A 13,246-nucleotide genomic window follows, 5' to 3' on the forward strand; every position below is an offset into this window, starting at 1 on the left:
ATGGTAAAAAAAAATCATTGCAACAAAACATAAAACAAAACCCCATGATCTTAAACACACTCCCAATGGTAGTTATCTATTTGACATCCTCAGTCGGTCGAACAGGCCACATCAGATGGTCAAGGTCTGAGATCCTGCAGTCCATCAAACTGTCTGAGGTGGAAGTGGCTCTCACTATGCCTCACCATTGCACGAAGTGTCACAAACCCCGAGACAGCCTGAAACAGAGCAGTGTTTAGGCAATAAATCACTGATACTTAAAATGAGTGGCACATAATATACTAGAAAGAACGGGGTATACATTCATGATTAATAGGAAGCAAACACAGGACTGACGTTTGACTCATAAATACAAACACATTTTCCTCATCTCAAAAACTCAGGCCTGAATGGTCAAAAAAAACATGAATAGAAAAAAACAAATTTGACAAAGTCAATACTCTAGCAAATGTGGTTAAGAGGTTCAGTGTCTGCTTTTGACAACTGTACAGGTGCTGTATTTATTGTGACCTCATTACAACCATCTAAAACATTAGTTTTCCTGTCTGACTGAGCATCAGACATTTTAAAATTGCCTGTACTGCAAAATGCACAATTGTGAAAACATGGATGAAGGATTTAGACAAATCAAATACAGTGAAGGCATCAAAATACCACAGACAATTGTGTCATGTGTATTTGCCAACGGCATCACAACTGCAAGTTAAAATCAGGGTCTGAAAATATGTTTCTTAGCCCCACACAGAGTTAGAGCAGAGCAAATACTGTTTGCTAAGCAAGCGCATCTCTCACTCAGGTCCACTGCCCATTCTATAGGCACTTGATGAATCAGTAAATAGTGATTTAGAGCTGTGTTCCTGATGGAAATAAGGAAATTGTGTTTCTTGACTGGTGTTATTGTTGTAGTTGTCTTACAGTACATTACTTGAATAGTCATAGAAACTTTAATTCCATTGGATTCCATTTTGAAATGACCACTTCCATTTAGAAATGCCCATTTCCAATTGACAATGGAAAGTCTGTTTCCAAGGGCCAATTCTGCAATTACACCATAATTTGATTATGTAAAAGTATGGAAAAGAATGAATGAGAAATAAAAAGTCCCTCTCACCTGTGTCAGTAGGAAGAGAGCCAGCACTATGTGAACCCCTCTCTCTAGAGGCTGGATGAGAATGGCTTCATTGAAGAGTTGGAACAGAACCAATGGGAATTGCAGTAGCAGACTAAGCAGCCAGAACCCTGCCAGCTCTGGCACCTGCCACAAAGGGGAGACATAAAGGCACGTCATCAAATATAAAAATTAATTTTCTACGTCATAACAACCAGTAGTGTATTGGTAAAATAGTAAAATACATGGATAAACTACAAAAAGGGGTGCAACACAATATACCCAACAGAATAAATGTACCTTTGACCACAATACCAACACATACATATTGGTGATAAAATAACATTACCAATAGCATATCATGAACAACTGTTCATAATTTGTTAAAAGTTTATTTTTTAACAATTTGTAGATTCGTTTTGTTTTATATGGAATACTCTGATTCTGAAATGCTTAATGTTGCTAAAGATCTATATGCCAGGCTCCCAGGTAGCTCAGTGGTCATGGAGTTTGCTTTGACGATAAGCTGAACTCTATAGCCCAGCTTCGATACCAGCTGTGTCATTAGTGAATGATGACTGGGAGCCCACAGTGGGGGAACAAAGTGGCTTTGCTCTATGTGGGAAAGGGGTGGGTAAATCAGCCAGGGCTGGGGAAGTGTTTTCCAGATATATTCCACACTGGCTCAAGTTTCTAATTTTTGCTTTCAGGTTTTTCCCCCATTTACTTTCAACAAATACTAATCGCAAAGTTTTTTGGATATTTGTGATTAAACTGTGCTATACAAACAAATATGTTCCATTCTTTCATGAAAATACAATACGTCTACATATTTGCAATTGTTTCTAACAGTATGTTTCCATGTAACATAAAAAGAAATAATACTGATTATACAAAATCCATAAAAAACAAATCTTTTGTAACATTTTTACTCTTAATACATAGCCTCCAGCAAAAAATGCACATGTAAGCACATGTAGTCTTAAGCATAGCAGACCAGCACAACTACAGTACTGAAGCAGGTAGCAGAGCTGTATGTGTAGAAAAGCCTTAGTAGGGGCACAGGTAGGGTCAAGAGCTGAGATGCTCATGTGAATTAGCTGTCTTAAGTTGGACTTAAAACTGTGTCTTTGGTTGTCTACAGTTGTCTCAATTATACTCTGACATGCTGTGCAGCTAGCTTTCCGTTGTGAATTGTAATACTGTGCAATACTTTGGTCATGGTTTGGGTACAATATTGTGGTTTTTCTTTGCTACACCTCTAATTATACACCTAATTATTTTAATTTCCACAACAGAAATTCGTCTAGGTGGTGAAAACTTACCCACACAGTTCCAGTCTGCCAATAATTAAAAAACAGAAGAAGCATTTGATTGTGTCGAGGCATGTTCTGTGACATTCCAAACAAAAGAACTTGAAGAGACATTTTTACCTTTTCTTGCAGATTTCCTGCATAACCCAGATAGAGTCTGATGGCCTCAATTAGGGTCATTATAATGAGGACAGTGATGAGAATGAATTTGTAGTAGTCAGGAAGCACAGGGTACTGGTAGAGAAACGAGATGAGAAAGAGAGTCATCTTACTTCTGAACTTTTCCATATCAAAAGACAGGCCAGCAGTATTGATACTATTACATTTTCCAGCACAACCGGAAATGGAATAATGCAAATTACAGATATGAGAATAAACTGCATACAGGGATCTGAAACACTGGAAAAAAATCATCCTGGCCTCCCAAACACAGAATACAGTCCTGAGTGAAGTGCAATGGTACATAATAAGCAAAATGAAAATACAGCAGTAAAAAGGCTTCATCACCACCAAGCCAGATACAGAGCACATCTAGCCTGTCAGCAGTGTTTTTCCAGCCCTCATCTCTGGCTCTAGCAACAGCTGCTTTTTGTATGCATAGTGGATTTATACTCTTTGTAGAGATTTTCTGTTCACCCACACTAAACTATGAGACAACAGTTTTGATTGGTTTATCACAGAAAAACAAAGCATGTGAACAAGGAGCTCCAAATGAAAAGGAATCTTCAGGCTCGTATATAAAAGATTTGTCATTATGGCTTTAGAGTTGACTGGTATGAATGTGATACTTAGCTATATTGATAATGTACAATGCACTGACTACAGATCAACAGATAAACAACCAATCATTTCTGGATATCCCAAATAAGATGTTTTATCTAAAAAATAACACGTTCATGTTGAGGGTCTCCTGGTAAAGGAGACAGGGGATACAGGGCGGTTTAGGATACTGCAATAGTGTCATCATGACACGGGACTAACTGAGAGCCCTCACTAAAAGCCATCAAAAAAGTTACGAGTGAACTTTTTTGCACTGCCTGTAGTGGAGCTAAATGTAGCTTGTAGCGCCTTACCTTCAGGTGCAGCATGACAACCTCGCAAACCCACCATAAGGGGAAAAAGCAGAGATTGAAGAACAGGGACATTTGTAGAGGAAGACTCGATACAACGTCACTGTCTGGAAACAAAGAGACTGTTAGTGTTAACTAGCAATATAATATTGTGCGCTTTAAATACAGTATGTGACAGTCCACGGGCAGTGGGAGGGCTGCAAAAGAATGTTCTTCTATAGGTGGTCGTTGTGTACTGTGCGCAAAATGCACAGTACACAAATGTTGTTCCAGGTTTAGGGGGAAATAACCAATACAACTTATTTGGCTGGGTTATATTGGATGTGTTCTTGTGTGAAAGATTTCACCATTTCATTGTTTTTCTTTCGATGTCACTTACCATGTCCTAAGAATTTAGCTTGCTCTTCGGGCGAAAGCTGGGTTCGATTCTGTTCGGTAAATACAGTCCTAGAGAAGTCTCCTAAACGTTTCCTGATTGTACCTGGCAGCTCCATCTTTCTTGCAGGAACCGGAGGAAACACACACTCTCTAGGTCGGTGAGTATGTTTCTGTGACGCTAGCGATTGTTGCTAGCAACATTCAGCGACTTCCGGCTTGGATTTTTCAAAATAAAAGTAGGATAGTTCAAGTCCTAGAGTCATGCTAAATATTACTAAATGTTACACTTTAAAATAATTTTCATCGAAAATAAATATTAACACCTGTCAAAAGTGACTGTAAAACGATTTATAAAGACATATGATCACGATCAATTATGTACTATGCGAGTGTTTGTGCAAAATATCACAATTTTGCACAAAAATCTGCCTCTACTGGAAAATCATGTATGTTCAGTCGATAAAGGGGGATCGGAGGCGGGCGATTAATCTGATATTTTAGACCCTATAGTATTAGGTGTCAAAAATAAGATGAGGGTATTGACTAGAGATGAAGTGACAGCGGTACCAATGTTTATTCTCTTATTTTGGTAGAAAATGGGAATATTACCGGAAGTTTCTACCGGAAACTCTCGGCTAACATCATCATGAAGTTTATTGACCGTTAGATCTAAAATGAGCGGTCCTCATTTTATACTGAGCACGTGGTCATTCAATCTGCCGGTTAAAGCAGTATCCTTCTGCAGAATCTTGCAAAAATAAAAAAAAAAAAAACGTAAATCCTGCCATCCTGGTTTACCGCTTGCTGTTACTAGGTGTAGTGTGCTGTAGTAGTGTCCAGTTCACAAACAAACAAATGTTTTTGTACAAATCTGTTCAATGTTCTGTACTGGTTCACAAATCTAAAAGATTTGGTTGACTCACCACTCAGGCAGCTCCCAATATACTTTGACCTACATTTACATGTACAAAACCAAAACTGACCATGAGTGGAGGAAAAGTTTACACTGGGGCAGGCTGCTCTTGAAGCAACGTATAAGAGTCTTTGAACGTAAAGGCCCCACTTTGTGCATTGAGTCAGTTCTTTCAGTTCATGAATGTGTCTGATGCAGTTCACCACTCAGTTCTGATTTGTTCCGTTCTTCCAGTTTGTTCAGTTCTGGAGGAACTGACCAAACCAGTAGTGTCTATGCAGTAGACCAGGGATGGCCAACCCTCTCCTGGAGAGCCACATGTCCTGCATGTTTTAGATCTCTCCCTGCTCCAACACAGCTGATTCAAATGATCAACTCGTTATGAACTCCTGAAGCTGCTTAATAACAAACTGATCATTTGAATCAGCTGTGTTGGAGCAGGGAGAGATCTAAAACATGCAGGACATGCGGCTCTCCAGGAGAGGGTTGGCCACCCTTGCAGTAGACTATGTGAATCTCACTCAGTTCATTCAGTGTGCTTCCTTCTCACAATGTGAGTCGCAACATGGGACTCATTGTGATGCTCTTATTTTAATTCTGTGATAATGCTTTATTTTAGAAAAAATTTACATGTATGTAAACCTGAGATTCTACCATTCAACTAATGCAATATTTTCTAGGCAATTACTAATGAAGATTTTTTGTGGCACAAAGTAAAAGTAAAAAAGTACTGCAGACTGTGGGGACTATTATAGCTGAGCTCCATTGCTCTTTCTCAAAAACAAATGGATACAACTGACAGGTAATGCAGATGTCACAATGGGAAAATGTATCATAACTTTAATAACTTTTGAGAAGAAATTATTTAGAAAATGGAATAATATGTATCATGCTTTCTCCTTAGCTCAATTTCCTATCACCATTTTCTCTGTATTCTCTGCCTTGCACTTTACATTTACTGTGTATTTCCTTCTTTACTTGTCTGTGCATGACCAAACAGTTCCTACACTATCTTTTCATATCTCTGATCTCAGGCCAAAGCTCCTTATCCCTAGTCCAAGACAATTTAACAGACTCACTCTTGGAATTGAAGTGAGCTGTTTAAATGGTTCTGTCCGCTTATTCTCATTCATCCTGTGGACAGCCTATGATCAGGGTGGAGTAGTTTCCAAAGCCTCTGCTCTCTAATCCCCACTCTTGTACCACTCAGAAAAACAACAGTAAGTGGCTGGAAATGGATGCAGGGGAAAACATCTAGAGGAGGAGAGCAAGGAAGAGGAGAGAGAGCAGAGGTGAGCCATTATGCAGGTAACAGAATTTGGGAAATTGGTTTCTTGACTGAATAAGGAGCTGCTGCATAACAATCTTGCACACCGTCAAGTCAACATTCATCAGTTCTCTTAGAGTTTGCAGAGCTCATTTTTAATGCTTATGCACACTTGATTCAACCAGCATTTAACAGGCCTTGGACACTGGATTCATATGCCATGGAGGATGTTTATGTACATGATGCACACGTTTATGTAAATGCAGGTGTATGATAAACTGATAAGAAATAAGATTGTGGAAGGCTGATAAGAACAAAGAACTTTAATTGGCAAAAGTATTAGGAGATTGTGCATATTATGCAGCTACTTTCACACCTTTTTCACACTGCTTTCATACACTGTTTTCACACTCTTTGCACAAAACATGTTGTCACAAATTAAGAACAAAACTTGCACAATATTTCCTTTTTTTACTGTTTGTCATTACACATAATTGCATTGGGCATGTCAGATTATAGATTGTCTTTGTGGGCACCCTTAAGACATAATACATTTAAATCGCTTATGTTTTTATTCAAACAGTGTACTGGAGGACTATAGTGCTTTCATTTGTGGTACAACATCCCCCTGGGATTTGCAACTGCCAACTTCAAGCCAGTGTCTTAGACTCAACTGCACACTGCTGCAATGAAGATAGCACTAGAATTATACATTTGGACACAGTGAATATAGAACAGAAACAGTATAAATGACACTTGGAACTAATACATTTAAAGTCTATAACATTCTGATCACTCAATATTCCGTACTGCTCTGATATTTTAAACATTTGTTCAAACTGTTACATTTCATTACTTGAGGCATCTCCTATGCCTAAAAGTGAGTACATTTCCCATCATTAAATCATCTTTTTGTTTGTGTATCCTTCATCCTTTCCTTTGGAGGTTCCTTGGAAAATGTAGCCACAGATTCCCCTGAACGGCCAGCCTGAATATATTGTCCTCCCCAGTACCTTTTCCAGTTGAGGTGAATCCGAGCGTGCTCTTCACATTTAAATTTACGTCCTTTTACGTCTTGTTCTGTGTCTCATCCTGAGTCCCAGAGGGCACTGCCGAGCTGCGGCTGGCCTCCTCTCTGTCATCGTCTGCCTCCTCCGCTGACTCCTTCCTGCTCCTCCCCTGGCACCAGCCCAGCACTGCCCGGCAGCGCTGGCGGAAGGCTTGGTCACAGCAGGCATAGAGCAGGGGGTTGAGGCAGCTGTTGATGTACCCTAGGCAGGTTGTGTAGGGGTGGGCAGCCACCAAGGCCCTGTCAAAGGGGCAGGAGTATGGCAGCAGCCCCAGCTCGGTAAAGATAACGAGGGTCTTATTAGCATGGAAGGGCAGCCAGCAGAGGAAGAAGGCCAGCACCAGGGTGACAATGACACGCAACAGGCGCCGATGCTGGTGACGATCAGGTCGTGGGCCCCTCCTGAAGTGACGGGTGAGCAGACGTCCCAGAGAACAGTAGCAGAGCAGCAGGATGGCCAATGGTAACAGGAAGCCCAGCAGGGTGGACTTGATCCCCATAGCTGCTGTCCACCAGAGCTCTACCTGCTCGACTCTGTCATCAGTCAGCTCAGTGGAGATTAGAACTGAGTAGTCCATCTCGCAAGAAAAGATGCGAAAGGAGATGTGGTCTTGCTGTAAGTTGGCCCCTTCCTGTTCCCACCAGTCTTCAGGGCTTTTCACCATCTCCACCTCAGTCACTGTCCTCAGAATTAAAGCAGGCAGGGCTAAGATACCTGCTGCTACCCAGATACCCCCCACAATCCACCTCACCCGACTACCATTGCCGCCCTGCCCTCTTTGGGCCTGGAGGCGCCCTGCAATGATGCAGTAGCGTTCCACACTAAGACCTGTGAGGGAGAAAACACTGGCATACATGTTTAACGCCACTAGGTAGCTGCTGACCTTGCAGAGAGGGAGGCCAAATGGCCAGTGGTAACCCAGCGCTGTGTATACAGCCCACAGAGGCAGGGTAACCACAAAGGCCAAGTCAGCTGCTGCTAGGCTAGCGATCAGAGAGTCGGTCAGAGAGCGGGATGGGCCAGAGCACCTGGGTGGGAAATGTGATGGTTGCAGCTGGGGTTTGACACAGGCCCTCCTGTGGCTGGGGTGGTTCAGATATGCCCAAAGAACAAGCCCATTCCCTAGGGATCCCAGGGTGAAAGCTAGCAGGTAAATGGAAGGGATGAGCACCCATGTGGGGCTCCACTCGCTGTAGTCACACAGGGCAACAGGAGGGGAGGAAGGAGAAGGGAACAGAGGGTCTGACATTGGCCAATGAGAGACTGGCGTGAATGTGGAGACTGAAACAGGATCTTCTGGCAGCAGGCCTGGATACATGAGAGTTTGTGTTGTGCTGCCTATAGTGAAAACACTTGTCTCTTCCTCTGGAAGTTTTTTTTTTCTCTAGATAAATATATAGCACTTTATTGCGTATTATCAGCTGTTTGTCCTTGTGCTTTTCCTGTGTTAACTTTCCCTGGATTTATGAGTCTTTGAGTAAATACCTGCAGTGGGGAAGGGGATGCTTCCCTCTCTACCACTCCAGGTCTGATTTTCCTCCTTTGCCCTTGGATTTTTGTAATCACATCTCTGAAAAATAAGTTCAAAAGAGGCTCAGTGCAGGATAATGTTTCCATTTCTGAGTGACTCAGAGAGCAGCAGACAAGAGTTTACAGCATCCTTATCACAAAGTTAATGCTGACAGAGGATTGAGTTCTTCAAGTAAAGCTGATGTCCAAAGCTATAGAGTGCTCCCCAGCAAGATAAATGGATGAATTTACTCATTCATGTAATCAAGTTGGGTACTGTACAATGAGATAAATATAAATGTGTAGCACCTATAAGTCATTATTAACTAGGGGAAAGTATTTCGCAATTAAATGTAAAAAGTCTCTAAATCTATCTCAGTTATTGAAGAAAGCCAACAATATGTTAGGACCTTTAAACAGGATTATATTTCATTCATTGACAGACTATCCATCAATTTACAAAAATTGATATTTCACAGGGAACAAATGATAACAAAAAGATCTATTTTTATTTTTTTCCCCTGTTAAACCCCCATAAGAAAAACATCAATGTGGACACTTTGCATAAACTGCAATCAAACAACTTGGTAATATATCTATTAGCACTGTAACTGTAATAATAAACCCTTCCACGCTGTCTGTTTTTCATGCATATAAAGTATATAGACATTTACCATGAAGTCCAGTGGAGTTATCAAGTCTTGCCTCAACAACAGTAGTGCAGAAGGTTCATCCACTCATGTCCCCTGCATCTTCTTGTCTAACACGAGTGATTTCAGGAGAGCTGCTGCAGTCCACCCTCTCTCTCCTGTTTCCCTTCCTTCGTACCTCTTTCCCAGGGAGTGACCTACTGTGGCTCTTTCTTGTCCAGCTGTAAGTCCCCCAGCTGCCACCCCCACCCATTATTGCATCCTGCCCTTTTTCCTGGCAACCCCACCCACCCTCCCCCAGACCACCCGCTGCACCCCTCCAAGCTCTGCAAACAGCATACACAAACAACACAGTACACACACACACTACACACACTGATTTCACACTGAACCATTTTAAAGTTAATGGTGAGGGGAGAAAAGCCTTTAGAATTCCTTCTGTGTGTCATGTAAACCAGCAGAAAAATGTGATAGCTGCAATCCTCAGAGAACTATGAAAGTAATTTGAACGTGAGCCAGTCAAATGTTTTGTATTTGGCTTGAAGAAAGAAAATATGAATGCAGGGGGTGGAATTTTGGAATACATCACAGAAGAATATTCTGAAATGTTTAAGTTTCACAACCAACATCCTTTTCTATCATTGTAGCAAAAGACTGAGAAGCTGAAAAAAAACATAGACAGTTTCAAAGATTAAGTTTCACTGTCTCAGAATAATTGCTGTCACTGTGGTGTCACTGGTCTGACTTTGCTCTGGTTTGGCTAAACTACTCTGTAGAGTCTGAGTGAACTGAACCAGCAGCAGAAAAGCAGTGAAAGGATCCAAAGCAGTGAAACACTTCACACGTCACTTGTAGGTGCCATTTTGTTGTTTAGGTACATTGTTAATGTAATGTGCTACATACAGGATATATCATAAAATCTAAAAAAGTAAGGCCTTGTGATGAATTATGAGATTACTATATCCTATGAGATATATTACATCCTATTATTCCCATATTAAACTACTGTATATCATCTAGTTTTATCTAGTTAACATCTAGTTTTCATACAGAATAGGAAAGCAGTTATAAAACTGAAATGATGACCTTCCTTGGAGCAAGGTACTTGTTTTGAATTGTTCCAACAAATAGCCAGTTGAGAAAATTGATGATATGTAGAAAACGTTCACAGCAACTGGGAAAGCCAGGGAAAGGATGACTGGTAAGTGAAAAAAGTGATGTAATATGACTGAATTCAGTCATTACACTTGGGTGCAATGTTAGATGTTTAAGATTTCCCATTGAGAAATTGTCAATGATCACATTCTATGCTACTGCAGGTGCATACAATACTGTGTACCAGTGTTACAATTTTAAATCAAAACAGCATGGAGGAAAGGCTATTTGGAGGTGATTGTGTTTGACTTTGAAATGTGGCACATCGTTAGCACAGCAAGCTGCTGTTTATGAGACTTCACACCCTGCAAATATTTAAGGATTACTTTTCCCCCTCTGAGTGTGTCCAAAGACAAAAGAAGGCAATGTCTGGCCTCTTCCACTTCTCCAGTGCTACGTGACTTACTGCAAGAAACAGCCATTGGTTGCGTGCAAGGGGATTTGACGATTGTATTTGCTTCATTTAGTGTCTTCTGACCTAATGCAGAGGTCGTCGCAGTGAGACGAGTGAAGTGTATTACTGGTGATACCATGGGCGTGAGTTTGTTTTGAAAAGGGCTGGGGACGTGTTCACCCCTTTTTAAAGCGGTGGGGACATGTCCCCAGCATCCCCAGCATAAATGACGCCTATGGGTGATACCAAAACAGGGTTAAGCAAAGGGGAAACAGTGTTAAACAAAAAAACAAACTGGCATGACATAATGTTCTAGGCAATGCCATTGCCCCATTTAAAAGCAAAACAACATTTATACTGTTTTTGTGGATTCATGAATTCAGTCTCATTAAAGCATTATGCAGCTTTATTCCAGCCACACATGTGTTTGTCATTTTAGGAATTGTGAAATATTTTGTACTAAATTGTGGAGTCTTATGGTTGTTGTGCTAAAGGGGGAAATTTATAAGTGGGGAAGTCTGTAAACCCTGACACCTTCTCTTGGTGTCCTGAAAACATTAGTAGCTGGAGGAAATTATCATGGACATCATTATCATGGTGAATGCTCTGCTGCCTTGCAAGACTTAAAGGAACCTAAGGGACCAGAACATTTCAGAAGGGAAAAGATGGACAGTAGGAAGGATATAGCATAAAAGAAAACAGGTTGGTAATTTTGTCCTCCAGTACTGATCAGCAGTGAGGAGGACAGATGAAGTCCTTCCTCCTAAATGCTAGACATTTACCCCATGCCAAGACTTTGCTGACCTTTGCATCTCTGATCAGTATGGTGTCCAAGTAGAGCTGCTGGTGCACACTGACTTGACCCATAGTAGGCTGTCTTGACATATTCAGTCTACACTGCAAAACACGTATGAAATTTAAATGTTTTGTACTATAGTTACTATTATATTGCTATATATCATTACTCTGTGTATTTGCTTATACAGATGTCTCCCAGCTTGTAGCTACTGAGATGCAGTGTATAAATCTGTGACGTGTGTGGGAAAAATGTGACTGGCCCTGGGTTTGCTTGTTAGTTCTGGTCACAGTGTTGACTGTTCCTCTGTCTGATTATGTATGTTCCCACGCCTCTGTTTCCTCTCTGCTTTCTCTGGTCCCAGCTGTCCAAACGAGGTAACATTTATTATGTACATGCAGCTGAACTGGGGGTATAGCTGATGCTTTCGACATGCCCACAAACTAGTAAACAGCATGGCTGTTTCTTGGGTTGAGGAGTTCTTGGACAAGTTTTGCTTACTAAATTGATACAGATTTTCATTCACACAGGAAAATTATGAGCACAGTGCCTTCCATTACAGAAACAGCGTGTGACGTGAAGGAGTGTGAAATGAAATGGCAGCTGCTGTTTCTGTCAGGGTAATTGGATTGTCTACACATAATTCAGCCAGCAGCTTTATGAGAGATTCTGAAGAAACACTAGACCTCAAATTGTAAATCCCCTACAAGTTTTAAAATGTGCTCCATGAAGGGAGTCCGCACTGCAGAGACCCTGTCTTTCATTACACAACAGAGCGAGCAACTTTGATATTCTACAGTCAATTAGGTTTTGTACTGTATGTACTGATTAGCCATTCTAAAAGATTTGTCCATTTGTGTTGGCAGGCAACCCCAATTGCTTTGAGTAACACCTGTATCAGCTTACAGAAAACTACAAAATGAGTGGAGGAAAATGTCATATTAGGATGGGCTGCTGTCAAAGCAAAGACTTAGAACTATAGAGTCGCTGAACATAAATACCCCCAAGAAGTGAACAAAAAAAAATGTTGTTCCTTTGTCGAATTTAGCTCATCAACTTCTTTTAGTATGTAACTATGTGGGTCCGATCAACTGATGTATACCAGTGGATGTAAACCAATTTTCAAATTTTATCCTAAGTGATCTACCTTTTTAAAATGTCAAACCTTCACAACCCAATCAGACATAGTTAAATGCCTTGTTTAAATAATTACTAAATTTTTTTTTCAATAAATGTAGTGATATCAGAATGAATTCTTTTTCTCAATAACTGCAGTACACTGTAGATTTACAATTTGGTTCAATGACCCTTTTTAAATCTCCCACAACCCACTCCTGACCTACACTTTGAAAAACAATGATGTACAGTCCCAGTCAAAGTTTTGACATACCTGATTAAGATAACGAGACACATGCATTCAAAGACATTTTGATCTAAGGACTATGCTTAAATGCTTGAAATTTGTTTCTTAGACAAATACAAATAGTGAGGTTGATGAATATGTATGAATTTCTTTTAAATTTTTTCTTTTAAAAAATATTTTTGGCTACTTTGAAGAATCTAAAATATAAGAGAGTTTTGATTTGTTTAACAATTTTTGGTCATTGTATAATTACATTTGTG

The 13,246-nt window shown here is 40.5% G+C and overlaps 2 protein-coding genes across 2 annotated transcripts; both read right to left on the minus strand.

The window, feature by feature from the left end:
• Positions 1–13: 13 nt before the first annotated feature.
• tmem17 (transmembrane protein 17) lies at positions 14–3,985 on the minus strand. Its single transcript, XM_036543157.1, has 5 exons — positions 3,871–3,985; positions 3,495–3,598; positions 2,542–2,655; positions 1,112–1,255; positions 14–218 (listed from the first exon to the last, which is right to left on the minus strand). Exons 1-5 carry the CDS (start codon positions 3,983–3,985, stop codon positions 120–122), a joined length of 576 nt encoding a protein of 191 aa, XP_036399050.1. The 3' UTR covers positions 14–119.
• Positions 3,986–7,117: 3,132 nt separating this feature from the next.
• Positions 7,118–8,368, minus strand: aplnr2 (apelin receptor 2). Its single transcript, XM_036544515.1, has one exon. The coding sequence runs from the start codon at positions 8,366–8,368 to the stop codon at positions 7,118–7,120; it is 1,251 nt and encodes a 416-aa protein (XP_036400408.1).
• Between the last annotated feature and the right edge of the window lie 4,878 nt (positions 8,369–13,246).

The sequence above is a fragment of the Megalops cyprinoides genome, chromosome 13 (assembly GCF_013368585.1).
Source record: "Megalops cyprinoides isolate fMegCyp1 chromosome 13, fMegCyp1.pri, whole genome shotgun sequence".
Classification (NCBI taxonomy): Eukaryota; Metazoa; Chordata; class Actinopteri; order Elopiformes; family Megalopidae; genus Megalops; species Megalops cyprinoides.